General features: G+C 40.5%; 2 protein-coding genes across 2 annotated transcripts; one reads left to right on the forward strand and one right to left on the reverse strand.

Moving 5' to 3' along the window:
* Positions 1-485: 485 nt before the first annotated feature.
* Positions 486-17,745, reverse strand: LOC132869049 (germ cell-specific gene 1-like protein). Its single transcript, XM_060902403.1, has 5 exons — positions 17,445-17,745; positions 16,958-17,005; positions 8,999-9,151; positions 5,862-5,973; positions 486-789 (listed from the first exon to the last, which is right to left on the reverse strand). Exons 1-5 carry the CDS (start codon positions 17,743-17,745, stop codon positions 486-488), a joined length of 918 nt encoding a protein of 305 aa, XP_060758386.1.
* A 6,969-nt stretch (positions 17,746-24,714) lies between these two features.
* Positions 24,715-25,888, forward strand: rcvrna (recoverin a). The gene is made up of 3 exons (XM_060902404.1): positions 24,715-25,095; positions 25,334-25,445; positions 25,770-25,888. Exons 1-3 carry the CDS (start codon positions 24,715-24,717, stop codon positions 25,886-25,888), a joined length of 612 nt encoding a protein of 203 aa, XP_060758387.1.
* The last annotated feature ends 2,024 nt before the right edge of the window (positions 25,889-27,912 follow it).

A 27,912-nucleotide genomic window follows, 5' to 3' on the forward strand; every position in this document is an offset into this window, starting at 1 on the left:
TCCTCTTCCCATCTTTACTTCTGAGAGCCGCTGCCACTCCAAGATGCTCTTTTTATACCCAGTCATGTTAATGACCTATTGCCAATTGACCTAATGAGTTGCAATTTGGTCCTCCAGCTGTTCCTTTTTTGTACCTTTAACTTTTCCAGCCTCTTATTGCCCCTGTCCCAACTTTTTTGAGATGTGTTGCTGTCATGAAATTTCAAATGAGCCAATATTTGGCATGAAATTTCAAAATGTCTCACTTTCGACATTTGATATGTTGTCTATGTTCTATTGTGAATACAATATCAGTTTTTGAGATTTGTAAATTATTGCATTCCGTTTTTATTTACAATTTGTACTTTGTCCCAACTTTTTTGGAATCGGGGTTGTAATAGTACTCTAATATACTACTAAAAAAAAAAAGAGTACCATTACAGTGACCCATGTACTCAGGTATTGTACCAAAATTACACGTAGCTTGTTACTTTCCACCTGTGACTTCAGTGACTGTGTACTTTGCTTCGGCAGTATTCTTCACCCTGTGAGTGTAGTGTTACAGTGTCTTGGGATGAAGAATAAAGTAGTTTGGTGCCATTTATGTCAAAGGACATGTGCTGGTCTGCAGGATCAAGGCCTAAGCTCAGATATGTATCCCATAGTCCTACAGGCATATGCAGTCCCAGGAGCTCCAGGCTGTTTTCAATGTTCTTCCACTTGAACTTGAATTGGATCATGGTTTTGGTGTAGTGGTTGAAGGCAGTGACAGCTGAGGCCATGCAGGTCGCAATGGAGACCCAGGCCAAACTGGGGGAAAGGGAGAATGTGCAAGAATGCAGTTTATTAAATGAACGGGAGTCATATAATTTCAAGCTGAATAGTTTAATGTTAACCAAATCAGAAAAAAAGGGGCTAAGATATACAGTAATTGTCAAAAGTCTATATTTATAAAGACTTGTTCCAACAGGAATCGACTATAATAAAGAATGCTTTTGCAAATTTTGCTGTCAACATTTAATCCAGTGTGTGTGTGTGTGTGTGTGTGTGTGTGTGTGTGTGATAATGGTTTGTTGACTCACTATCACTATTTCCACTGCCACACAAGCTTACAGAAGGGGTATTGTAGCACAAACTGCTGAAAAATGTCTGGATGTCAGGATGTACAGTGTCTTGCAAAAGTATTCATCCCCCTTGGTGTTTGTCCTATTTTGTCGCATTACAAGCTGGAATTAAAATAGATTTTTGGGGGGTTAGCACCATTTGATTTACACAACATGCCTACAGCTTTAAAGGTGAAAATTGTTTTATTGTGTCACAAACAATAATTAAGATGAAAAAACAGAAATATGGAGTGTGCATAGGTATTCAACCCCCAAAGTCAATACTTTGTAGAGCCACCTTTTGCTGCAGTTACAGCTGCAAGTCTCTTGGGGCATGTCTCTATTAGATTGAGCACATCTATCCACTGGGATTTTTGCCCATTCCTCAAGGCAAAACTGCTCCAACTCCTTCAAGTTAGATGGGTTGCGTTGGTGTACAGCAATCTTCAAGTTATGCCACAGATTCTCAATTGGATTGAGGTCTGGGCTTTGATTAGACCATTCCAAGACATTTAAATGTTTCCCTTTAAACCACTTCAATGTAGCATTAGCAGCATGTTTAGGGTCATTGTCCTGCTGGAACATGAACCTTCGTCCCAGTCTCAAACCTCTGGCCGACTCAAAGAGGTTTTCCTCCAGAACTGCCCTGTATTTAGTGCAATACATCTTTCCTTCAGTCCTGACCAGCTTTCCTGTCTCTGCAGAAAAAAAAAATATCCCCACAGCATGATACTGCCACCACCATGCTTCACTGTAGGAATGGTGTTCTTATGGTGTTGGGTTTGCGCCACACATGACATTTCCCATGATGGCCAAAAAGATCAGTTTTAGTCTCATTTAACCAGAGAACCTTCTCCCATGTGTTTGGGGAGTCTGCCACATGCTGTTGGGCAAACTCCAAATGTGTTTTCTTAAGCAATGATTTTTTTTCTGGCCACTCTTCCATAAAGCTCGGCTCTGTGGAGTGTACAGGTTAAAGTGGTCCTATGGACAGATACTCCCATCTCAACTGTGGATCTTTGCAGCTCCTTTAGTGTTATCTTTGGTGTTTTTCTTGCATCTCTGATTAATGCCCTCCTTGCCCAGTCTGCGAGTTTTGGTGGGCAGCCTTCTCTTGTCAGGTTTGTAGTGGTGACATATTCTTTCCATTTTGCTATAATGGATTTAATGGTGCTCTGTGGGATATTCAAAGTTTGGGATTTTTTTTTTTTATAACCCAACCCTGATCTATACTTCTCCACAACTTTGTCTCTGACCTGTTTGGAGGCTCCTTGGTTTTCATGTTGCTTGTTTAGTAGTGTTGCAGAGTCAGGGTCCTTCCAGAACAGGTTGATTGATATAGACATCATGTGACAGATCATGTGACACTTTGATTGCACAGGTGGATCTTAATCAACTAATTGTGACTTATGAAGTGAATTGGTTAGACCAGCTCTTATTTAGGGGTTTCATGCGAAAGGGGGTGAATACTTACAGAGGTGCTTGAAAGTTTGTGAACCCTTTAGAATTTTCTATATTTCTGCATAAATATGAAATAAAACATCATCAGATTTTCACACAAGTCCTAAAAGTAGATAAAGAGAACCCAGTTAAACAAATGAGACAAAAATATTATACTTGGTCATTTATATATTGAGGAAAATGATCCAATATTACATATCTGTGAGTGGCAAAAGTATGTAAACCTCTAGGATTAGCAGTTAATTTAAAGATGAAATTAGAGTCAGATGTTTTCAACCAATGGGATGACAATCAGGTGTGAGTGGGCACCCTGTTTTATTTAAAGAACAGGAATCTATCAAAGTCTGATCTTCACAACACATGTCTGTGGAAGTGTATCATGGCACGAACAAAGGAGATTTCTGAGGACCTCAAAAAAGCGTTGTTGATGCTCATGAGGCTGGAAAAGGTTACAAAACAATCTCTAAAGAGTTTGGACTCCACCAATCCACAGTCAGACAGACTGTGTACAAATGGAGGAAATTCAAGACCATTGTTACCCTCCCCAGGAGTGGTCGACCAACAAAGATCACTCCAAGAGCAAGGCGTGTAATAGTCGGTGAAGTCACAAAGGACCCCAGATTAACTTCTAAGCAACTGAAGGCCTCTCTCACATTGGCTAATGTTAATGTTCATGAGTCCACCATCAGGAGAACACTGAACAACAATGGTGTGCATGGCAGGGTTGCAAGGAGAAAGCCACTGCACTCCAAAAAGAACATTGCTGCTCGTCTGCAGTTTGCTAAGGATCATGTGGACAAGCCAGAAGGCTATTGGAAAAATGTTTTGTGGACGGATGAGACCAAAATAGAACTTTTTGGTTTGAATGAGAAGCATTATGTTTGGAGAAAGGAAAACACTGCATTCCAGCATAAGAACCTTATCCCATCTGGAAACATGGTGGTGGTAGTATCATGGTTTGGGCCTGTTTTGCTGCATCTGGGCCAGGACGGCTTGCCAGGATGGCTTTGTGCTAATGTTAATGTTCATGAGTCCACCATCAGGAGAACACTGAACAACAATGGTGTGCATGGCAGGGTTGCAAGGAGAAAGCCACTGTTCTCCAAAACCAACATTGCTGCTCATCTGCAGTTTCCTAAAGATCACGTGGACAAGCCAGAAGGCTATTGGAAAATTGTTTTGTGGATGGATGAGACCAAAATAGGACTTTTTTTTTGTTTAAATGAGAAGCGTTATGTTTGGAGAAAGAACCTTATCCCATCTGTGAAACATGGTGGTGGTAGTATCATGGTTTGGGCCTGTTCTGCTGCATCTGGGTCAGGATGGCTTGCCATCATTGATGGAACAATGAATTCTGAATTATACCAGTGAATTCTAAGAGAAAATGTCAGGATATCTGTCCATGAACTGAATCTCAAGAGAAGGTGGGTCATGTACAGTAGCAAGACAATGACCCTAAGCACACAAGTCGTTCTACCAAAGAATGGTTAAAGAAGAATAAAGTTAATGTTTTGGAATGGCCAAGTCAAAATCCTGAACTTAGTCCAATGGAAATGTTGTGGAAGGACCTGAAGCGAGCAGTTCATGTGAGGAAACTCACCAACATCCCAGAGCTGTTCCATACGAATGGGCTAAAATTCCTCCAAGCCGGTGTGCAGGACTGATCAACAGTTACTGGAAACGTTTAGTTGCAGTTATTGCTGCACACGGGGGTCACACCAGATACTGAAAGCAAAGGTTCACATACTTTTGCCACTCACAGATATGTAATATTGGATCATTTTTCTCAATAAATAATTGACCAAGTATAATATTTTTGTTTTGTTTGTTTAACTGGGTTCTCTTTATCTACTTTTAGGACTTGTGTGAAAATCTGATGATATTTTAGGTCATATTTATGCAGAAATATATAAAATTCTAAGGGGTTCACAAACTTTCAATCACCACTGTATGCACACTCCAGATTTCTGTTTTTTTTTCATCTTAATTACTGTTTGTGTCACAATAAAACAACAATTTGCACCTTTAAAGTGGTAGGCTTGTTATGTAAATCAAATGGTACTAACCCCCCAAAAATCCATTTTAATTCAAGCTTGTAATGTGACAAAACAGGACAAACACCAAGAGGGATGAATACTTTTACAAGACACTGTAGGTCCATACTGAACCTTTCTGTTTTAGCCAGTATTAACTTTTTCAGCAATTTGTGCTACAGTAGCTCTTCTGTGGGATTGGACTCGCCTTCGTGCCCCATGCCAATCAATGAGCCTTTGACGCCCATGACTCTGTCGCCGGTTCACTGGTTGTCCTTCCTTGGACCACTTTTGGTAGGTACTAACCACTGCATACCATTTTGAAGATTCTCAGATCCTTACAGCCATCACAATTTGGTCACTCAGATCCTTACGCTTGCCTATTTTTCCTGCTTCCAACACATCAACTTCAAGATGTCTTCTCTTGGTGCCTAATATATCCCACCCCTTGACAGCTGCCATTGTGCCATTGTAACAACATTATGGCTGATTGGTGTGTGTATATATACATGTCACTCTGCAGTTGGAGCCACACTGTACATTACAGGCATTTAGCAGACTCTCTTATCCAACTGCGGAACAGTTGGGGGTTAGGTGCCTTGCTCAAGGGCACTTCAGCCAATTCCTGCTTGTCCAGGGAATCAAACCTTTTTGTCCCAAAGCTGCTTCTCTAACCATTAGGCCATGGCTTCTCCTATGTAAGTCTAAGTGTACCATTCCATACCATAATAGGAATTTTTGCATTGGTCTGGCACACTTGATGTTGGACTAAAACAAGTTTGACACCTCTGCTGTAGATTTGTTTGGTTTTATAACCGACCTCATTTGGCAAGTTGTGTGGCATCACATAAGGGTGCTGAGCTCCAGTCAGTTCCATTGTAAGTCTAACATTCTTATACTGTACAAATCATCCTGGGAAATATCTTAAAACATTATTTAAACAAAAATGTCTGTCATATGATTCAGGTGTTAGGTCAACTTGACATCAAATTTGACAAAAGCACCAAACACTTGTATTTACATGCCTTTATAAATGGTTATGGATGTTTACATCCATCATCTTAAAAGACTTGCATTGGTGCAGTCCTGTGAATATTGCCCTTGAGTAATGTGACTGTTTCATCACTTTACATTATTTGTTGGTTTGGCTTTGCTAGCTTTTGCTTTTTAATGCCCCCGAAGCAATTTTACAGTGAGATTATCAATGTGAATGTTGAGTTATGCATACATTGAGAAATATAACAAGTATGAACCAGCATCTTTCTCATAAACTGATTTTACTCACAGATAGGACCAGCTGTAGTCCCAGGTTTTGGGTTTCCAGTTTTCTGGACCCATAATGACTGCAAGCTGAAAAGCTGTCATGAACATCATATGTGCTACCATGCCGAACAGACCTGTCAGACACCAACACAGGCAACGTGCTGCAGTATCCATGGTGATCATAGTACACACCACAAGGGTGCAGTGTTGTTCAATGTTGTGTTAAAGAAAAAGAAAAAAGAAGTCTCTAACAGTGTCAAATGAGTGTTTGAGTAAGATGCACTTGTTTCATTTAGCAGTGATAGAAATGATAGTGGGAGGGAGGAAAAGAGGGTGATGATCCCTGCTAAAAGCACTGTCCCCATTCCAATCTGATTACAGCGCACCCATGAAAGCTCTCATGCATCTCAGATAGCAGATTTAGACTGAAATCGCTCCTTGATCTTAAGCTTCCTTCAGGTGCACTTCCTGCCTCAACATCTTGTTTAATTATGCGCTTTTACATAAATTAGAATGTGCCACTTTGTTGTGCCCTGGTGTAATGAGCATCTTTTATAAAAATCCACACACAGTACATGGCTCTGCTGCTCTGACTGTGCTGCATCAGTAGGTTCTCAGTGATAACTCAGCTACCAAGCTAGAATGTGGAACAGCTGGAGCAGCTGGCATTGCATAATCCCCTTCCCTTTAGTTCCAGTCAGAGGATCTCCTGCCTGCCATGTGAACTGTACTACAACCTCTGTGATTGTGCTAGAGATGCAGCAAAACTCCTGCCCGACTGCCTCTGCTTAACCCGTCGCCCTGTTTTTTTTTTTTTTTTTAGTACATGATGAAATAGAATATGATTAGCAGTGCTTCAGGGTGACACGTGCCAGATGGCTGTTTTAGAAATGCTGTTAAACTGGAACAAATAATGAAGTAATTAATGTGGCTGAGCAGCATCACTCTGACAGAACTGCTTAATTTTTATTTATTTATTTATTTATTTTGGGGGGGGATATCTATAAATATCATAAACAAAGCGTCTATTTTCACCTGGATGAGAATAGTCATATGGCAGTTATTCAGCTATTCACATGCAAATTAGCTATTTAGAACTGTTAGGGTTGGGTTTGGGTATAAATAGCATTGTTGGCTATGGACACCTGGGTGCTTGTCTTGTCTTGTCTCTGGGTGGTGCTGTATACACCCGGGTGTAAATGGATGACTTGCAACCATGTGATCAAAATGTGCTACATCATGAGCGTCCGCCATGATGGTGGATATACAAAGCAACTAGGATGGCAGCCGCTGAAAGCGTGTCTGTAAACAGTGCTGACTTTTCTCAGTATTACCACGATTTGAACGTTCAAGTGAAGATTCAGTACAAAGAGAAGATACGTATGTGTGGTTTTGACTCATCTCTCATCTCATCTCATTATCTCTAGCCGCTTTATCCTTCTACAGGGTCGCAGGCAAGCTGGAGCCTATCCCAGCTGACTACAGGTGAAAGGCGGGGTACACCCTGGACAAGTCGCCAGGTCATCACAGGGCTGACACATAGACACAGACAACCATTCACACTCACATTCACACCTACGGTCAATTTAGAGTCACCAGTTAACCTAACCTGCATGTCTTTGGACTGTGGGGGAAACCGGAGCACCCGGAGGAAACCCACGCGGACACGGGGAGAAAATGCAAACTCCGCACAGAAAGGCCCTCGCCGGCCCCAGGGCTCGAACCCGGACCTTCTTGCTGTGAGGCAACAGCGCTAACCACTACACCACCGTGCCGCCCGGTTTTGACTCATATTATTTAAAAAAGTCAGACTTTTCTGAAGATACGCTTCTACTGACCATGGAGTACCCAGATATTGCGTTCTATCTGGTTTGGCTACTGAAGAATCAAGTCCGACCTCGGACGAAACCATAGCCCATTTTCTGAGTGGGTGCCCAGTCTGGATTGTTTCTATCGTATAATTTTGCTGGCGCTCCTCGAAGTGAAATGGTAATACACGTGTTAAAATTATAACAACGACCGAGTGAACCACGACAAGAGAACGCTCATTTTATAGCAAAATTCTAGCAAGAAATAAAATTCTTCCATGATATTATCGAGAAAACCTTTGAATCCCACCTGAGATAAAATGATTACTGCAAACACGAGCTGTTTTGGTTTTAGCCTCGGTTAGATCAGCCCTGACAATGTTGTTCAGCCGTGCTCGTCTCCTCTCCGTACTGAGCCTCAGAGTTTCCTCGTCCTCTTTCCGAATCATGGACGGAATTCTAAAAAATCAGAATGTGCCACGGTCACGAGTACTGTTGTGACCACAACCATATACAGCACAAAGATACGGCATAGCTAAAAGAACGCTTAAAGCGGTGGAAAAACAAAGAGAGTTGTGCATGCATGACTATGTTTTGTATGGAATGTCGCTTGACCCCGCATGCGTATATCCACCAACATGGCTGACATCCGGGTTTCTATTTTGCTCTGACGTCACTTGCAAATCAAAGATAGTCACATTGGCTGTCCACCCCAGATACAAATAGTTTTGGTTGGCAACTGACATCCTGGGTGCAAATAACATCTGCCTATAATAAAATCATATAATAAAATCATATTTGAGTGATATTGAGTGAGATTTATGCAATTTATTTATTTCTTATTTTGCCATTTATCCCAAAAAGATGTTGTATAACAACATTTAGATCAGAAACAAAGTCAAATATTCTGAAAACAAATCATTACGAATTAACATTCAAGGTATGGATAAAGTCTTATTTTTTTTCTTCCAGTTCTATTACCAACTTGTTACTGCTATCAAACTGTAAAGTATTACAGATATAGTGTGTGTGCCTGTTGCTTTTGTCAGCATGTCCAAAAGTAGTGTCTCTGCAACAAATAGAAAAGTTCTCCCTTTCCATATCCAGGTGTGAGTGACATAAACCTTTCTTGAAGAGCTTCCTGTTTGGTATTATGGTAGCTTGAGCCTAGAAGATTCGCATCTATGACAGGTTCAAGATTTTGGGGAGGAGGTGTCATGACATAAAGCTGACCAGTGATTTAAGTGTAGCTGCCAAATGGGTTGGTTGTTGACTGTAGTGCATGCAGTGGTACTATGTTACATACATATATGACTCACAGTTGTTATTTACCCTTCGTGTGGGCAGTTACCTGAAAGTGCAGTGAACAGGGCTCCAAAAGCATTCAGCTTGAGTCGGTTCATTATGCTACAGCAGTGACACACCTCCACTGCCATGAGTGAGACTCCAGTGAACAGCAAAGTGATGTACAAACATTCACCAACAATGCACAGCCATAACACCCCTGAAAGAGAGAGAACAGAAATTTGCTCCTTTCAGCAATATAACAGCAGCCTTTTACAAATAGGCTTTTCTTCAGTTTGCTTGCATTTAGTTGAAATTTATTATTTTTTTAAACTATTATTTCAAAACTCGAACTGGATGACAGAAAACAATTACAGATATACCAAAGGGTTTAAAGTATATCACTGTCTATTTGGTTAAAAATGTAGGTGGAATGAGTTTCACAATGTTGACCCAAAAAAATATGTTGCATTGCATGTTGCAAGACTTATATAAATAAGTCTTGCAACATGCAATGCAACATATTTTCGTTTGCCTAAAATGGAGCACATCACGGCCTCCAAAAACTTGCCATCTGATATATATATATATATATATATATATATATATATATATATATATATATATATATGGGTCTGTCTCAGAAACTGGTCTCTCATTTGGGACATTATGGTCAAAAAATAAATTTTCTAATTTTACGATTTTTTTTTTTTGCATTTACCTAACACTCAATGGTTCTTTTGTCATGTTTAATAAGAATAAAGATAGTATCTTGCTTTATCTGGCCTCCACTGTGGAAATTTTTTTTTTATTACAATTCAAATGCTTTTGCGGCGGCACGGTGGTGTAGTGGTTAGCGCTGTCGCCTCACAGCAAGAAGGTCCGGGTTCGAGCCCCGTGGCCAGCGAGGGCCTTTCTGTGCGGAGTTTGCATGTTCTCCCTGTGTCCGCGTGGGTTTCCTCCGGGTGCTCCGGTTTCCCCCAAAGACATGCAAGTTAGGTTAACTGGTGACTCTAAATTGACTGTAGGTGTGAGTGTGAATGGTTGTCTGTGTCTATGTGTCAGCCCTGTGATGACCTGGCGACTTGTCCAGGGTGTACCCCGCCTTTCGCCCGTAGTCAGCTGGGATAGGCTCCAGCTTGCCTGCGACCCTGTAGAAGGATAAAGCGGCTAAAGATGATGAGATACTTTTGCAAAATTGATTTTCATATAAAATAATTCCATCATGAAGAATTAAAGCCCCTCCTTCACAGATGAGTGAAAATATTGAATAAATTTCCTCTTTTTGATTGCTTGGGTTAAAAATGCCAAGTTATGATGACTGAATTGATTATTCACTTAAATATGAATAATATGATACATTTTGGGTATTTGATATGGCGAAATAGGACACAATGGAAAAATCAAGAACACACCGGAAAGATGAGAATAACGGCGGTGGTAAAAGAACAGCGACTGTACCGGCTGAAGGTCGCGCGGGTCTCTGCTGCGGCGCGCGAGCAACGGAACATCACTGCCGCACCGGACGGAGCGCGAGGCGGGGGTGGGCAAAATGACTGGCCGTAGATTCTATTAAAAGTTCGATCTAAATTGACCATGGTTGCAAAATATTGGCCAAAAATACGCAAACACTACAAAATATGAAAGTAAGATGAAAAAGAAACATTCTATTGCCTTATACTGCAAGACTAAAACAAAATAAAACTGTCAAAACTCACCTTTTCAGCGATAACGTCCGAACAGATCACCCGCGTAACAGAGAGACCACAAATGGAAGCACGATCAACTTCTAACTGCTGGAGTGGAAAATTCCATTCTACACATGCAAATTGTTAATGTGTGTCCTTCCCCACACACAAATAACACGCTACGGTAAAAAATAGACCACAACTCATTTTATAGCTCAGAAATTCATACAAGACCAGCTACCATCGTAACATATTCTGTAAGAAACATATTCTATACCTAACTTTCAGCTTTCATTTTAAAAAACAAAATCGCAGATTTATAACTAAATTTTTATATGGCGTAGTGACTTTAAGTTGCTACTTTTGGTGAGGTAGTGACCTTGACCCTGAGGCTTTCCGTTTAGATCAAAACACACGATCGTATTGGGATTGCGTTTGCAGAAAATGGAGTTACAACGGTGATCAAATATTTTGCATGATGTTTTATTACGGTTATGATTATTCTGTGAGCGCACCAATCCTTAGGTGTATAAAGTTACAACTTAAAATACAATTAGTGATAACTCTAGACTTTTCAGTGGACTACAACCTTTTTATGGATGTAGTTAACCATTTATCATGTCCCAGATCAAGCCGCCATTTTTCCACAAATTTGCAGAATTTTTGCCAAGTTCTGAAGAGAGTATTCACATCAGAGATTTAGTTTTATCTGTATTATTTCTTTCATCATTTTATTTCAAATTAAAACCAACATCACTATTCAAAACCATATAGTTTATTGACTTAGTATATTTAGTGGGGTACCCCCACAGTACCCAGTTTCTGAGACAGACCCATATACACACACACACACACACACACACACACACACACACACACACACACACACACACACATACATACACACATTATACAACCCCGATTCCAAAAAAGTTGGGACAAAGTACAAATTGTAAATAAAAACAGAATGCAATGATGTGGAAGTTTCAAAATTCCATATTTTATTCAGAATAGAACATAGATGACATATCAAATGTTTAAATTGAGAAAATGTATAATTTAAAGAGAAAAATTAGGTGATTTTAAATTTCATGACAACATCACATCTCAAAAAAGTTGGGACAAGGCCATGGTTACCACTGTGAGACATCCCCTTTTCTCTTTACAACAGTCTGTAAACATCTGGGGACTGAGGAGACAAGTTGCTCAAGTTTAGGGATAGGAATGTTAACCCATTCTTGTCTAATGTAGGATTCTAGTTGCTCAACTGTCTTAGGTCTTTTTTGTCGTATCTTCCGTTTTATGATGCGCCAAATGTTTTCTATGGGTGAAAGATCTGGACTGCAGGCTGGCCAGTTCAGTACCCGGACCCTTCTTCTACGCAGCCATGATGCTGTAATTCAGGGGTCTTCAATCCTATCCGCAAAGGGCCGGTGTAGCTGCAGGCTTTCATTACAGCCAAATTGGAGGCTCACTTGATTGTTGACTGGAGACGAGGGTGAAATGATTAAACAAGTGAAATCAGGTGTAGCTCCTGCTTGGTTGGAATGAAAGCCTGCAGCCACACTGGCCCTTTGTGGATAGGATTGAAGACCCCTGCTGTAATTGATGCAGTATGTGGTTTGGCATTGTCATGTTGGAAAATGCAAGGTCTTCCCTGAAAGAGACGTCGTCTGGATGGGAGCATATGTTGCTCTAGAACCTGGATATACCTTTCAGCATTGATGGTGTCTTTCCAGATGTGTAAGCTGCCCATGCCACGCACACTAATGCAACCCCATACCATCAGAGATGCAGGCTTCTGAACCGAGCGCTGATAACAACTTGGGTCGTCCTTCTCCTCTTTAGTCCGAATGACACGGCGTCCCTGATTTCCATAAAGAACTTCAAATTTTGATTCGTCTGACCACAGAACAGTTTTCCACTTTGCCACAGTCCATTTTAAATGAGCCTTGGCCCAGAGAAGACATCTGCACTTCTGGATCATGTTTAGATACGGCTTCATCTTTGAACTATAGAGTTTTAGCTGGCAACGGCAGATGGCACGGCGAATTGTGTTATCCGGGTAATGTTATCGATGTGAGTTTCGAAAGAAAGACTGGGGTTAATAATCACGCCGAGGTCTTTTACTGCTGCACGTGAAGAAACAGAAAGGCCATCCAGAGTTGCTGTGTAATCAGAAAACCTACTTCTAGCTGCATGTGGTCCTAGTATAAGTACTTCAGTCTTGTCAGAGTTAAGCAGAAGGAAGTTAATAAGCATCCAGTGTCTAATGTCCTTCACACACTCTTCAATTCTATTAAGCTGGTGTCTCTCATCTGGTTTTGCAGAAACATACAACTGTGTGTCATCAATATAACAGTGGAAACTAATACAATGTTTACGAATAATATCACCCAGAGGTAACATGTATAAAGAAAAAAAAAGCAGTGGACCCAAGACAGAACCTTGTGGAACACCAAACTTTACCTCTGTATGTCTAGAAAAATCACCATTTACATCAACATACTGATAGCAATCAGTTAAATAAGCGCTGAGCCAGGAGAGGGCTGTTCCCTTAACTCCCACAACATTTTCTAGTCTATCCAGAAGAAAGGAACGATCAATGGTATCAAATGCTGCACTAAGGTCAAGCAACACAAGCAGCGAGACACAGCCCTGATCAGACACCAACAGTAGGTCGTTTACTACTTTAACCAGAGCTGTCTCTGTGCTATATTGAGGTCTAAATCCTGACTGATACATTTCATGGATGTTATTCCTATGTAAATATAAGCATAACTGCTGTGCCACAGCTTTTTCAAAGCTCTTGGAGATAAAGGGGAGGTTTGATATTGGCCGATAATTGGACAGCTGACAGGGATCAAGGTCAGGTTTTTTTAATCAGGGGATTGATAACTGCGAATATAAAGGATTTGGGTACATAGCCAATCATAAGAGAAGTATTTATTATTTTTAGAAGCGGTTCAATTACTTCAGGTATTATCTGTTTGAATAGACGTGTAGGTAAGGGATCTAGTACACAAGTTGAGGATTTTGATGAGGAGATTAATGAAAGTAATTCAATTTCTCTAAGGGGAGTAAAACATTCTAATTGCTGATCTGATACAGTTATACTGTTAACTACAGGGTTACTTACTTTGTCACTTAAGTTGTCTGACCTTAAATTAGTAGTTTGAATTTTTTGTCGGATATTTTCAATTTTGTCATTGAAAAAAATCATGAAACCATTGTTACTACATACTGCAGGTGTACATGTGTCTATAGTGGTCTTATTTCTGGTTAATTTTGCTACAGTATAAATTTGAAGGTGAAATTCGAGTCAGGTGTTTTCAATCAATGGGATGACAATCAGGTGTGAGTGGGCACCCTGTTTTATTTAAAGAACAGGGATCTATCAAAGTCTGACCTTCACAACACATGTTTGTGGAAGTGTATCATGGCACGAACAAAGGAGATTTCTGAGGACCTCAGAAAAAGCGTTGTCGATGCTCATCAGGCTGGAAAAGGTTACAAAACCATCTCTAAAGAGTTTGGACTCCACCAATCTACAGTCAGACAGATTGTGTACAAATGGAGGAAATTCAAGACCATTGTTACCCTCCCCAGGAGTGGCCGACCAACTTATACCCTGTCCACACTAGGGATTTTGTACCGATATGAAACTACTTTCGTACCGCAACACCTGTCCACACTAGCAACTATACCGGTACTGTAGCGGTATAACTGTATCGGTACGAAACCCACAAATGTATGGGTTTCGTACCGGTACAGTATCGGTACTGTAGCGCTTTGCTGTAGTGTGGACAGATGAAGCAGCTCTGTATCGATACAAATATAATGCGCATGCGCAATGAACCATTCCTACTTCTTCCGGGTTATTCATACAATACAATACGCACGTGCTTTCCAGCTGTAAATAAAACGTCACAATGGCTCAAAACGACCGTGGAGCTACATGGAGCAAAGAAAGGGGGGGAGAAATGGAGAGGGGGAGGGGGAAAGAGGGAGGAAGAAAGGAGGAAGAGGGGAAAAGGGAGAGAAAGGGAGGGGAAGAGAAGGAAAGAGGGAGAAAGTGAGGGGGGAGAAAGGGAGATTCGTTTTCTTTGTTTCTTTCTCAACTGCCTCGCGTATTTTAGACGATTCGACAGAATAAATGACTGTATATTGACAACAAAATACGATTCGACAGAATACAGACTGTATATTGACAACAAAAAGCACGCACACATTGTTTCTTTCATCTGCCATATTCTCGGAAGGAAGTTACTCGGTAACCACGGAAAACATTTCGCGCACGTGAATTTCAACTTCCGTGAAAGAAAACCGCAGTGTGGACAGATGCACTAAACTGTACCGGTATACTTTGTATCGATACAGTTATACCACTTTCGTGCCGGTATAAGTGTGAACACAGCAAAAGATCACTCCAAGAGCAAGGCATGTAATAGTCGGCGAGGTCACAAAGGACCCCAGGGTAACTTCTAAGTAATGGAAGGCCTCTCTCACATTGGCTAATGTTAATGTTCATGAGTCCACCATCAGGAGAACACTGAACAGCAATGGTGTGCTTGGCAGGGTTGGAAGGAGAAAGCCACTGCTCTTCAAAAAGAACACTGCTGCTCGTCTGCAGTTTGCTAAAGATCATGTGGACAAGCCAGATGAGGCCAAAATAGAAATTTTTTGTTTAAATAAGAAGCGTTATGTTTGGAGAAAGGAAAACATTGCATTCCAGCATAAGAACCTTATCCCATCTGTGAAACATGGTGGTGGTAGTATCATGGTTTGGGCCTGTTTTGCTGCATCTGGGCCAGGACGGCTTGCCATCATCGATGGAACAATGAATTCTGAATTATACCAGCGAATTCTAAAGGAAAATGTCAGGACATCTGTCCATGAACTGAATCTCAAGAGAAGGTGGGTCATGCAGCAAGACAATGACCCTAAGCACACAAGTCGTTCTACCAAAGAATGCTTAAAGAAGAATAAAGTTAATGTTTTGGAATGGCCAAATCAAAGTCCTGACCTTAATCCAATGGAAATGTTGTGGAAGGACCTGAAACGAGCAGTTCATATGAGGAAACCCACCAACATCCCAGAGTTGAAGCTGTTCTGTACGGAGGAATGGGCTAAAATTCCTCCAAGCCAGTGTGCAGGACTGATCAACAGTTACCGGAAACGTTTAGTTGCAGTTATTGCTGCACAAGGGGGTCACACCAGATACTGAAAGCAAAGGTTCACATGCTTTTGCCACTCACAGATATGTAATATTCACAGATATGTAATATTGGATCATTTTCCTCAATAAATAAATGATCAAGTATAATATTTTTGTCTCATTTGTTTAACTGGGTTCTCTTTATCTACTTTTAGGACTTGTGTGAAAATCTGATGACGTTTTAGGTCATATTTATGCAGAAATATAGAAAATTCTAAAGGGTTCACAAACTTTCAAGCACCACTGTGTGTGTATATATATATATATATATATATATATATATATATATATATATATATATATATATATATATATATAAGTCTTAGGTACATGTAAAGAAATGCTGTAGACCAAAAATAGCTTAAAAACTAATGAAATGTTTCAACATTAAAAAAATACTATAAGTAGCAGTCAGCCATAAAAATTCATCAAAGTCAATATTTAGTGTGAGATGACCCTTTGGTTTAAAAAATAGTAGCTTCAAACACAATGAATGGGGGCGGCATGGTGGTGTAGTGGTTAGCACTGTCGCCTCACAGCAAGAAGGTTCTGGGTTCGGGCCCAGTGTCTGATGAGGGCCTTTCTGTGTGGAGTTTGCATGTTCTCCCCGTGTCCACGTGGGTTTCCTCCGGGTGCTCCGGTTTCCCCCACAGTCCAAAGACATGCAGGTTAGGTTAATTGTGGCTCTAAATTGACCATAGGTGTGAATGCGAGTGTGAATGTTTGTTTGCCTCTATGTGTCAGCCCTGTGATGACCTGGCGACTTGTCCAGGGTGTACCCCGCCTCTCGCCTTGCCTATAGTCAGATGGGACAGGCTCCAGCTTGCCCACGACCCTGTACAGGATAAGCGGCTATAGATGATGGATGGATGGATACAATGAGTGCAATTTTATAAGGAAATGAGCTGTAAGTTATTTATTTATATATAAAATAATTATTGTACTAATTTAATGAGTGAATTCTTAAATATATCTATATAAGTATATATCAAAACAGTGACACTTTCTCATTCCATTTTCATGACAATTGCAACAGGGGAAGCAATAAGTCAGTAAGGAAGTTCGAGTCCCCCTTACCTCTTGATTTATTTGACATAAATGACACCTGTTACTTACTCACCTATTTCACGATTAGGTGCAATCTCTAAAAATGTTCTGCAAGTAAATCCTGTCAACAAAGAAATTCTGTTTAGAATTTAATGTTGTTTTTTGTTGCTCTTGTTTCCATCATGTATGAGTAAAAAACGACAAATAATCTAAACAGTTTGAAATAAAATGCATCACATAGTCAGTTTTCCCAGTCACTTAATTTCACAATATACACTGTAAACCTGAATAAGTTGAGTTTACTTAAAAAATTTGAGGAAAGTGGTTGCCTTAAAAAAAAATAAGTAATTATTAATGATTGAATTGAGTACCTTAAACTTACCAGAAGATTGTAAGTTTAAGGTACTCAATTCAATCATTAAGAATTACTTATTTTTTTTAAGGCAACCACTTTCCTCAATTTTTTTAAGTAAACTCAACTTATTCGGGTTTACAGTGTACTGTATTCTCTCCATCAACTGAAATCGTACAAGAACTTTGATCTAACATCTCATACTTACCTACGAGATCAACAGCCTGTTCACAAGTGAACCAAATGCCTGTGTGGAATTTCTTCAGTATGAATTTTTCCTCTCCAGTCTCGTAAATGTACTGCACCAGACGTGTGTTGTTCACATCAGAGCTGTTGAAGTGGATGCAGTAGTTCTGCTTGACTTTTGCTGGGCTTGTGCACAAGGGCTTCACTACCTTCCTGGTCCCGGAACACCAGTAGCTGGTTGTTACAGCAGACACGGCCAAGGCGAACGCCAAGCAGTTTAAAGTGAAGGCCAGTGTGACTCTTGGACGGTGTTGAAGTTTCATGGCTCAAGGTTGTTGAAGTTTTCCTGTCATTGTAAATGTATTTTAGATTAGATATTCAGCAGAGCAGGTATTTTGTAGAGCCAAAGCATCAGCATCGTTTTTCACATTCTCTCATCCTCTTTGTGAGCTCTTTTTCTGATCATAGCTCTCTCTTTTTGTATCCACCCACCCTTCTGTTAAAATCAGTTACTGTCCACGGAAAAAAAAAAAAAAGTACATCTAAGCGCTCAGGTTATATCATGTTCTATCCAAAGCCACAGTATATTTCAGCCAGAGATTATCAGTCAGATTACTTCCCAATTTGGTGCATGGCCCTTCCTAGCATTCAGTATGCGACTTGTGCATTCTGGGCCATTCTTTGAACTGTTGAAATTAATAGGATATAGTGAAAAAAAGACAGTAAAAAGAAATTAGATCATTCTGTCAGGCATTAAGTAAAGACTATGTGCATAACACGAGGGAGGTTTTAAAGAAACCCCTGGACATTTTATGCTGGGAGTGTGTGTGTGTGTGTGTGTGTGTGTGTGTGTGTGTGTGTGTGTGTGTGTGTGTGTGTGTGAAAGATTTATTTATATAACATGATTATTCAAGAGACAGAAGGAAAAAACATTTTTTGTATTATAGGTGACATTTATTATTCATTATTTTACATATCAGCTCACTACTAGCCCATTTTATCTGAAAGTAAACGCTTAGGAAAGGAAAGGTTAAATATTAAAATCTCCAGTGTTAAAAGTTTAATGTTGAACCCAACAGTTTGCCTGCCAGAGAACCTGGACAGAAAACTTTCTTTGATGTGAAAATTTGCCTCTGCTGTCTTAAATTATTAAGAGTGTATGCAACGATACTGCAATTACGCCTAACTTCAGCCACAAATGACTTTCAGATTTTATGGTCGGATGTGTTTTTTCTTGCCGTGATCTGTATCTGATATGTATATGACTTTATTTCCCATTGAATGTGATATGTTCAGGATCAAACATAAGCCTCCATCCTTTCTACAGTGATGCCAAGGCACTTGAAACAGATAAGAAGTGTGAAGCACATAGGCAGTAGATCAACCTACAGCATGAATGCACACTAAATAAAAGAAGTAAACAAACTAAAAACCATGTATTCTATTCAGTTTCTTAAAGCATTATGTTCATGGATCGGGGTGTCTAATCTAGTGTAGCATTATTCATCAAACCCATTAATCCAAGAGTCTAAAATGCTGCATTATGTCAATAGGATTTACATAATTAGTCTAGTCAAGTTTATTTTTATAGCACTTTTAACAATAGACATTGTCGCAAAGCAGCTTTACAGAATTTTAATGACTTTAAACATGAGCTAATTTTATCCCTGATCTATCCCAAATGATCAAGCTTGTGGCGACGGTGGCAAGGAAAACTCTCTCAGACGACATGAGGAAGAAAACTCGAGAGGAACCAGACTCAAAAGGGAACCCATCCTCATTTGGGTGATAACAGACAACATGATTATAACAGTGTGGCAGCGGGGGCGTGGCCAAGCATCAGTTTGTGAATGGAGGGTGGGGCTGGGGAAGGTGAGTGGCTAAGTCATTACACTTGATGTCAATTAATGTGTGTGTTTGTTGCAGGGATGGTGGAGCATAAAAGGAAGGGGAGAGCAGAGAAGAGGTCTCTCCCGACCAGAACACGTGTGTGTGCGTGTGTATGGGTGAATGAGTAAAGTTGGAAAGCTGAACAAAATAGCTAAAAATAAAGTGTATGTGTGAACATCAACACTCGCCTGCCGTGCTTCTGTGCTCCACCCACATCAGGATCTGTCACAAACAGTTTTAACATGAAGTCTGTTTCGTTGATGTTATAAACTCTTCATTGATGGAAACTTGAGTGTAAAACTGTTCATGACAACTGCAGTCCTAAAGTTAGCAAGTCAACTGTAGTCCTCAGCCATAAAAGCATGACTGTAAGTGTCCAGAGTGTCCTCCAAGTGTTACTTTCAACTGTTCGTATGGGGCTGTCCTCCACAGGAGCGATGTGTTGAGACTCCAGCCAGACACAGGGCATCAGGATGGATCAGGCAGGTCCGAGGAGCAGAAGAAGTCAGCATCTCGAGCTCAGGATTAACATGTAACTCAGAGGGACAGACGGAGTCGGGGGGGGGGGAGAAAAAGAGAAAGAGAGAGAAAAAACACAGGTTGTTAGGTATGCCCAATGTCATCTGATGAGTAGGAACGGTATACGTTTTCACTGAGTACAAGCAGGGACTCCGGCAAAACTAACTATGACAGCATAACTAAAAGGGGAGAGCCAGAAGGTGACACAGGCATGAGGGAGCCCCGGGACATAAAGCAGCAGCCACTACACCGTCAACAAACTCGAGTGAGCAAGCGAGTGAGGGACTGACAGCATCCATACATCCCAATTTACCAAAACACTCTGTCTGAGGACCTTCCAGATCTACTCCTTTACCTCATAAACACCATTAACAAAAGGCTTGACTAAACAGATATGTTTTCAGCCTAGACTTAAGCACTGAGACTGTGTCTGATTCCCAAACACTACTTGGAAGGCTATTCCATAACTGTGGGGCTTTGTAAAAAAAAAAGGCTCTGCCTCATGATGTGGCCTTCACTATATGAGGTACCAGCAGATAGCCTGCACCTTTTGATCTCCATAGACATGGCAGGTCATAAAGGACCAGAAGTTCGCTCAGGTACCATTTACAGACCATTCAGTGCTTTAAAGGTCAATAGTAGTATTTTATAAACAGTTAGTGAAAATAGCAAACATATAGAGATCACCTTTCTGGCAGATCTGCTTTCAGCTGTAAGCTGTTTAAGAGTGCAACACATTTCTCTCTCACATGAAGCTAACAAGGCCTATTGAGGAAAGGGGGTGTTATAAGCTCAACAAATCACATGCTCATCCAATGACTAAAAGGCAGTGTTGTAGTTGAGTCACTAAACCTCGAGTCAGAGTCCAGTTTTGAGTCCCCAGTGTTTACGCCAAGTCATTAAAGAAAATTTTGAGTCGAGTCCACTACTGATCTGAGCTGAGTCCAAGTCGAGTCCCAGAACAAGACTCCAACCACACCATATGACGGTGGCCAGGGGCGATTCTAGCATCTGATCTTTGGGGGTGCTTAGCCCCCAGAGCTGACAGAGGCAGCTGGCTTGAACGACAGTGTTTCCACGTTTATTCCGCATTTAGACTAGACTTAAACGCTATGTTACATTAAATAAAATTGAGTAACACACAGTGGTCTAGCACCGTAGCACTTGTACAGCTCTGCACAAAAGTATCTCGATATGGATGATAAATGTCATTTTTATCATTCTCTTCATAGACCAGGGAACATCAATATTGCATTATGCATATTATTGTATTGTGTTTAACAATTGTAACTCCAGTCCGTACCTTCACATCCCACTATGCCAGTAATACTCAGGTGCTACTTCGAGTTCCTCATCGGTGTGGAATCCAGTTAAAAAAAACACCATGTCGTAGCAAGCACTCGCGCGGACAGGCAACCCAATCAGAGGGGACGCAAGGAGGAGAGGTATTTTACTGGTCATAGAACTATCACGTAACAAGTGAATTCAAGAACACACACACGCCCGCACACACATTCATTGCGCAGTGCGCAAGGGCACTTATTTCTGAAAATTACATCCAAAAGCAGTGTTTTTGAGGGTGCTGAGCTAGGGGGTGCTGAGCTCGTTTTTGGGGGTGCTTGAGCACCCCCAAAAATAGGCTAAACACGCCCCTGACGGTGGCTGTTGCTGCCTTTATGAAAAACTGTCTCTGCTGCTGTGTTGGACTAACGTTACTGCTTGACTGCCCCATTTTAGTTAACAGGCTACAGATAAAAAGCTTGTTCATCTCTCAGCAAGCCCCGCCCACTATCAACAGGGAAAATAACATGAGAGAGGGTTAACACTAGCTAGTTCATCGCTCAGCAAGCAAGCCCCACAATCAACAGAACAATGAACATAGCATGTCACTTCCTTCTCTGGGTGGAGTCTCACCAAATGACGAGTGAAGTTTGAGGTTGTCCCCGTCATCTCCTTGATAATTCTTCTACATATGGAACACATAGCAGTGTGTTTTTTCCCACTGCACGAGAAGTCTGTATAAGCAAAGCAGACAATCCTAGGGGCTTCTCTCCAGGCATTTTAGCGCCATTAACGTTAGTTTGTTCCTGAACATGACATATGAACAGGTGAATGTGCATTCTCTTGTACAAAATTAGTATAAAAATTAATGTAGATATAAATATCTTATGCCAAATTATTATGGCATGTTACAAAACATAAAGAAAAAATCCGAGTCCTCATCTCCAATTTACAAGTTCGAATGCAGTTAATGCACCAGTCCGAGTCCAAGTCCAAATCATTAGTGCTTAAGTCCAAGTCAAGTCGTGAGTCCTTAAAATTAGGGCATGAGCCAGACTCGAGTCCAAGTCCTGGACTCGAATACTACAAGTCTGCTAAAAGGCTAACATAGGACAAAGCCATGCAATCAATTGCTCCACCTTTGCACAAGCGACATCATTTCACCCCAGTAGACGTCTTCTCAGAGGACACTGTATATTCAGCCAAAGGGCAAAAGCAATTTATCTCTGAGGTTCCCATTTTAGGTTTCAGTTATTCAGGATAAAAAAAATCAACAACACTGTGGCGTAAACTGTCTTAAACAATTCTAAAGACATATTTTGATACCTGTACGTGTTTTGATCATTTTGGGGCCTCTCTCACATTTTCAGTTCACTAGTCAAATTATGCCATTACATTCAAAGCCCTTTGATTGTTAGTCACGTAACTACACATCTTTCTATTCCTATTTGCTTCACTGTAGTACAGAGTCAATGAATTGATGAAGAATAAACTTTTTATGGAGTTTCCTATTCTTTTTTCAGCTGCTCCCATTAGGGGTTGCCACAGTGGATCTGTTTCACATATTTAATTTGGCATAGGTTTTACACTAGATGCCCTTCCTTGACGCAACCCTCCCCAATCTATCCGGGCTTGGGACCAGCACTAAATATGCACTGATTTGCAGCTTGGCATTTTACCTAAAATGCATGTCTTTGAATTGTGGGAGGAAACTGGAGCAGCCAGAGGAAACCCACACAGACACAGGGAGAACATGCAAACTCCACACAGAAAGGCCCCTGTTGGCCATGAGGTTCAAACCCAGACCTTGTTGCTGTGAGGCAACAGTGCTAACAGGTGCACCATCATGCAACCCCTGCTGCTTGTTGCTGTGAGGCAAACTGCACCACCGTGGAATTTATGGGGGTAAAAAGCAATAATGGACACATTTCTGTATCCATAGAAAGTGGGATTCTTTACCATTATAGAAGAAGAAACTTTTCTTTGTCATATGCACACTTGGGCGGCACGGTAGTGTAGTGGTTAGCGCTGTCGCCTCACAGCAAGAAGGTCCGGGTTCGAGCCCCGTGGCCGGCGAGGGCCGTTCTGTGTGGAGTTTGCATGTTCTCCCTGTGTCTGCGTGGGTTTCCTCCGGGTGCTCCAGTTTCCCCCACAGTCCAAAGACATGCAGGTTAGGTTAACTGGTGACTCTAAATTGACCGTAGGTGTGAATGTGAATGGTTGTCTGTGTCTATGTGTCAGCCCTGTGATGACCTGGCGACTTGTCCAGGGTGTACCCTGCCTTTCGCCCGTAGTCAGCTGGGATAGGCTCCAGCTTGCCTGCGACCCTGTAGAACAGGATAAAGCAGCTAGAGATGATGAGATGAGATGAGATATCCATACTTCAACATAGTGAAATTCCTCCTCTGCCCATCTGAAGCAATGAACACACACATGGACACAAGTGAGCAATGAGCACACACACACAGAGCAGTGGGCAGCTATGCTACAGCGCCCAGGGAGCAGTTGGGGTTTAGGTGCCTTGCTCAAGGGCACTTAAGCCTTGATGCTGTTCACTCACTCAACTTCCCTCACATTTTTCCTGCTGGTCCTGGGAATCAAACTGGCAACCCTTTGGGCCCAAAGCTGCTTCTCTAACCTTCAGGCCATGGCTGCCCCATTATTATTGCCTTAATTCATTTTACACTTCACATTCAGATACTTGAATCCAATTACAGACCATTTACATTTTTCAAGCCTTGCTTCACTTTGCTGCCCACTGTGATTGTAGGTCAGATCTGGATTATAAATAGGTCTAGGTTTGGCCTGGCCCCCTAGGGCCTGAGCTTGGAGGGGGCCCTTTCTTGCTGTTTGATACAAACAAAGAGCTACATAGTGTGTAAATACTGATACTGATCTGCTTTCCATACATAACAAGATTATTTTTAAATAATTTCAAGCATTTAAAATATTTTTCCAAATGTGGATATAATCCTCCCTCAATTTGCCTGGTGGCAGTGCATCAGGTAAGTGCTTCTTTTCTAAACTGCCTTTAATAAATCAGCGCTATAATGCAAGTTAACATACTGTATGTCTTAACCCAATCTCATGAATATAATTTCAAGGAAATCATCGCTTCACATAGACTAGACAAATGAAATGAAATGCATGGGACTGCTGTAACTCTAACCTCAACGAAACCTAAAATGATGGGAAGAACTGTGGAGCTGAACGGTGGTAACTGACAGAACCATATGTTTCTTCAGGAGACTTCTCAGCTATGGGGCCAATTATGAAATGCGCTCCAGTATTGAACATGAGTTGAGTGACACTGGGAAAAAGATGACCATGATGATTCACTGTGGTAAACAGTTGCACTGCCATTTAAGAAGTCAGAGTTGTGTGACGTAGCTAAGTAATCTCTCAGATAGCCTGCCTGGGTATAAAATGAGATAGTCATAATCCCATTGAGCACATAGCTGAGTTGGAGGTGTTAGCTAGAGCAACCCAAGAAGATTTACACATAGATCTAGTTGGGTATTTGGCCAAAACCACCAGAGAACTGATACCAGAAAGCAAAAGCAGGAGGAAGAGAAAGTGGTGACTGAAGTTTAAAATACAGAATGGGAAACAGCAAGAGCAGTGCTTTGTCCAAGGAGCTTCTGGAGGATCTAAAAATGAACACCAAATACAGTGAGGCTGAGCTCAGCGCCTGGTACACTACCTTCTTGAAAGAGTGTCCTAGTGGGCGCATTACTAAGGAGCAGTTTGAGGGCATCTATGCCAGCTTTTTTCCTGACGCCGACTCCACCGCGTACGCACGCCACGTTTTCCGTAGCTTTGACCTCAACGCTGATGGCACGTTGGACTTTAAGGAGTACATAATTGCACTGCATTTAACATCCTCAGGCAAAACTTTGCACAAACTCGAGTGGGCTTTTGCACTTTATGACGTTGATGGCAATGGAATCATCAGTAAAAATGAAGTTCAGGAGATTGTGAAGGTGTGAATGTGTGTACATAGAATATATGTATTTTACTTTAGTCTAAGCTGACTATAGTGTATAAAAATATTTTACTTTATACTTTATATTATTGTTAATTTTGGCTAAAGCATCGTATAATGGATTGTTCCTCTTAAATGCATAAGTCTTTAGCATCTAAGTTGAGTTAATGCATCTATGAATCAATTTATTTCAAATGATAGTCATGCTATTCATTCTTGATTCTGCCTAAATCTAGGCAATTTTCAATATGCTTCCTGTTGAGGACCAGACAAAACTTCCAGAGGATGAGAACACGCCAGAAAAGAGAGCAGACAAAATATGGACCTTTTTCCAAAAGCAAGAAAATGGTAATTACAGTTTGTATGGCCAAATAAAAAACATATTAAAGTCAGATAGATAGATAGATAGATAGATAGATAGATAGATAGATAGATAGATAGATAGATAGATAGATAGATAGATAAAATTATATTCCAGGAAATTATATTTTCTGGTTTCTGTTTGTCCCTGTGGGCAAAGCATTAAACACTGTAAAAAAGTTTCAAGATGAAGAAGCCCATAAAGCTAAAACTTAAAACCTTTCAAAGGACACTGGCAGGATGTTGTTTTTATGAGAATATTAGCCAGTAATGAAAATCTCATGTTCTCACAATCTCTCATTGGCTTTGCAGATAAGATCGCAGAAGACGAGTTCATTCAAGGGGTAATGGAAAACAAAGATATTTTGAGGTTGATACAGTTTGATGAGCCAAAGAAGATACAGGAAAAACTGAAGGAGAAGAACCTATAACATTCACGCCACTTTCTCTTAAGACTGCTCACTTCCTGTTTACACAGCTAAGCTCCTATACCCCTCTGGCACTCAAGAGGACCATTTGTTTGTGTGTATGTATTGTCTAAGTTAACACAACAGAGCCATGACCCTGACCAAACATCTGTATTCTGAATGCACAACTACAAGCCACTTCGAACCACTGTACAGCTATTCATGTCCTCCAGTTCCAGTTCAGATCCATTACTTAAACATGTACAATGCATTTATTTGCTTATAAAAACAAGAATGTTAGGTAAAGAAAAGGCAATGAAAAAGGCTCAGGTTAACAATCCCTCCGGCATAATCAATCCTCTTAAAACCTGAAGGTCAATCCAGGTAAATTCTCACAAGCCACTGGCAGTGTTAATTTTGGCACTTGATTTGTATTTGTTTTAGTCTTTTTCTACTGACTAAAACAAATAGCACTTTTCATCATATTTAGTGTGTGTTTTTTTTTTTTGCTAGTTTAAAGTTATGAAAAGCTACAATTTTAGCCAAACAGTTAAATAGTTCAGCCATGAAAACTGATCCCCCCCCCCCCCCATTTTATCCCAAATGTAATTTTCTTGGTTTTCCAAATGGTATGTGCATTAATTTCTCATTTGTTCTTGAATGGAACATGAAATTGTATTGATGTGCAAATCAGAAGAACCATTTACAGCAGCATGACTATATCTTCTCTTTTCTGCCCTCAAACTGTGTGTATTAATTCCCATGTTCATGGAGGGTTGGTGGAGATTTGTTGTTGTTGTTGTTGTTGGTGGTGGTTTTGATGAGGTGGTGGAGTGGGGAACTACGTTTGTCCAATCGACCATTACTGATATTTTTGTCTTGTTTTTCAAATATCCTCAAATGTTGTCTTAGATTTTGACTACAATGATTTTGAGTTTGTTATTGTTTATTTTTCAACATGGAAAAAAATGCTACCAAAGTTATTCTGTCAACAGAATTAACACTCTCCTCCGGCTCTCTTCTAGGTCTGCATTCACAGGGTTAGGCTCACTCTAACCCGAACCCGAACCCTAGGGTGGTGATTTGGGTGGACACATCTAGCTACCATCTCTTGTGCATATATGAGTGACATATTTTTCAATAGGTCACTCATAAGGAAATTGATTAATTGTTTTGATAAATTTGGGTACTTTATGTTTGTGAATGTGTCCATTCAGTCAAAAGAAAATCACACGCTGGCTTGAAGATATGAAGTTTATCTTCTTGTGTTGAAAAGCTCACATTTTTCATACAAAATACATCGTGGATCTGAGTGACGTATTTTCCGATATTTCATTCAAGTGACGTCACATCCAGTGTTTTCCTGTTGACTTGACGCATGCTGTCAAAATGTTGAACTGGTTCAAAATTAAAATTCTTTTGATTAACTTGCATAGTTTTTTTGTGGATGTGTCTATATAATATAATGAACATTACATGGTGGCGCGAAGATATGAAGTTTATCTTCTAGTGCCGAAAAATATTTCACCCATTCGTTTTGGTTACTCGTGAAATATGTTCACCACTTGCCACTTCAAGATAAACTTCACATCTTCGTTTGCACAGCTGTGTAATATCATATATATATAATATATATATCCGGGGATATGATATTGTATATGTCAGCTCCAGTTGTCTGTCAAACATTTCTTATTGATAATGGTTACAATCAATTATTCATAACAATGTCCAGAATTTTCCATGCTTTTATAATGGGCCATTGCTCTGTCTAATTACTTAGAATTTTTAAAAATTAATTTTGGTTCCAGACATGCATTACATTTTAAGAGGAAAATGTGCAGAAATGAATCATAATGCTGTTACGTAACAGCTCTACAGTGGAAACCTTGCATTACAGGTGCAACGTTCTTTTCTCTGTTGAATCCTTGGCATGTTGTTGGTCTGCATGGCCAAAGCTTTGGGGAAATGGTAAGAAACACAAAGGCTTATTCCTTTCTTTGGATTAGGCTAATGCATGGCCTGGTTTCAGGGGTGTAACACTGAGCTGA

The sequence above is a fragment of the Neoarius graeffei genome, chromosome 20, assembly GCF_027579695.1.
Source record: "Neoarius graeffei isolate fNeoGra1 chromosome 20, fNeoGra1.pri, whole genome shotgun sequence".
Lineage (NCBI taxonomy): Eukaryota > Metazoa > Chordata > Actinopteri > Siluriformes > Ariidae > Neoarius > Neoarius graeffei.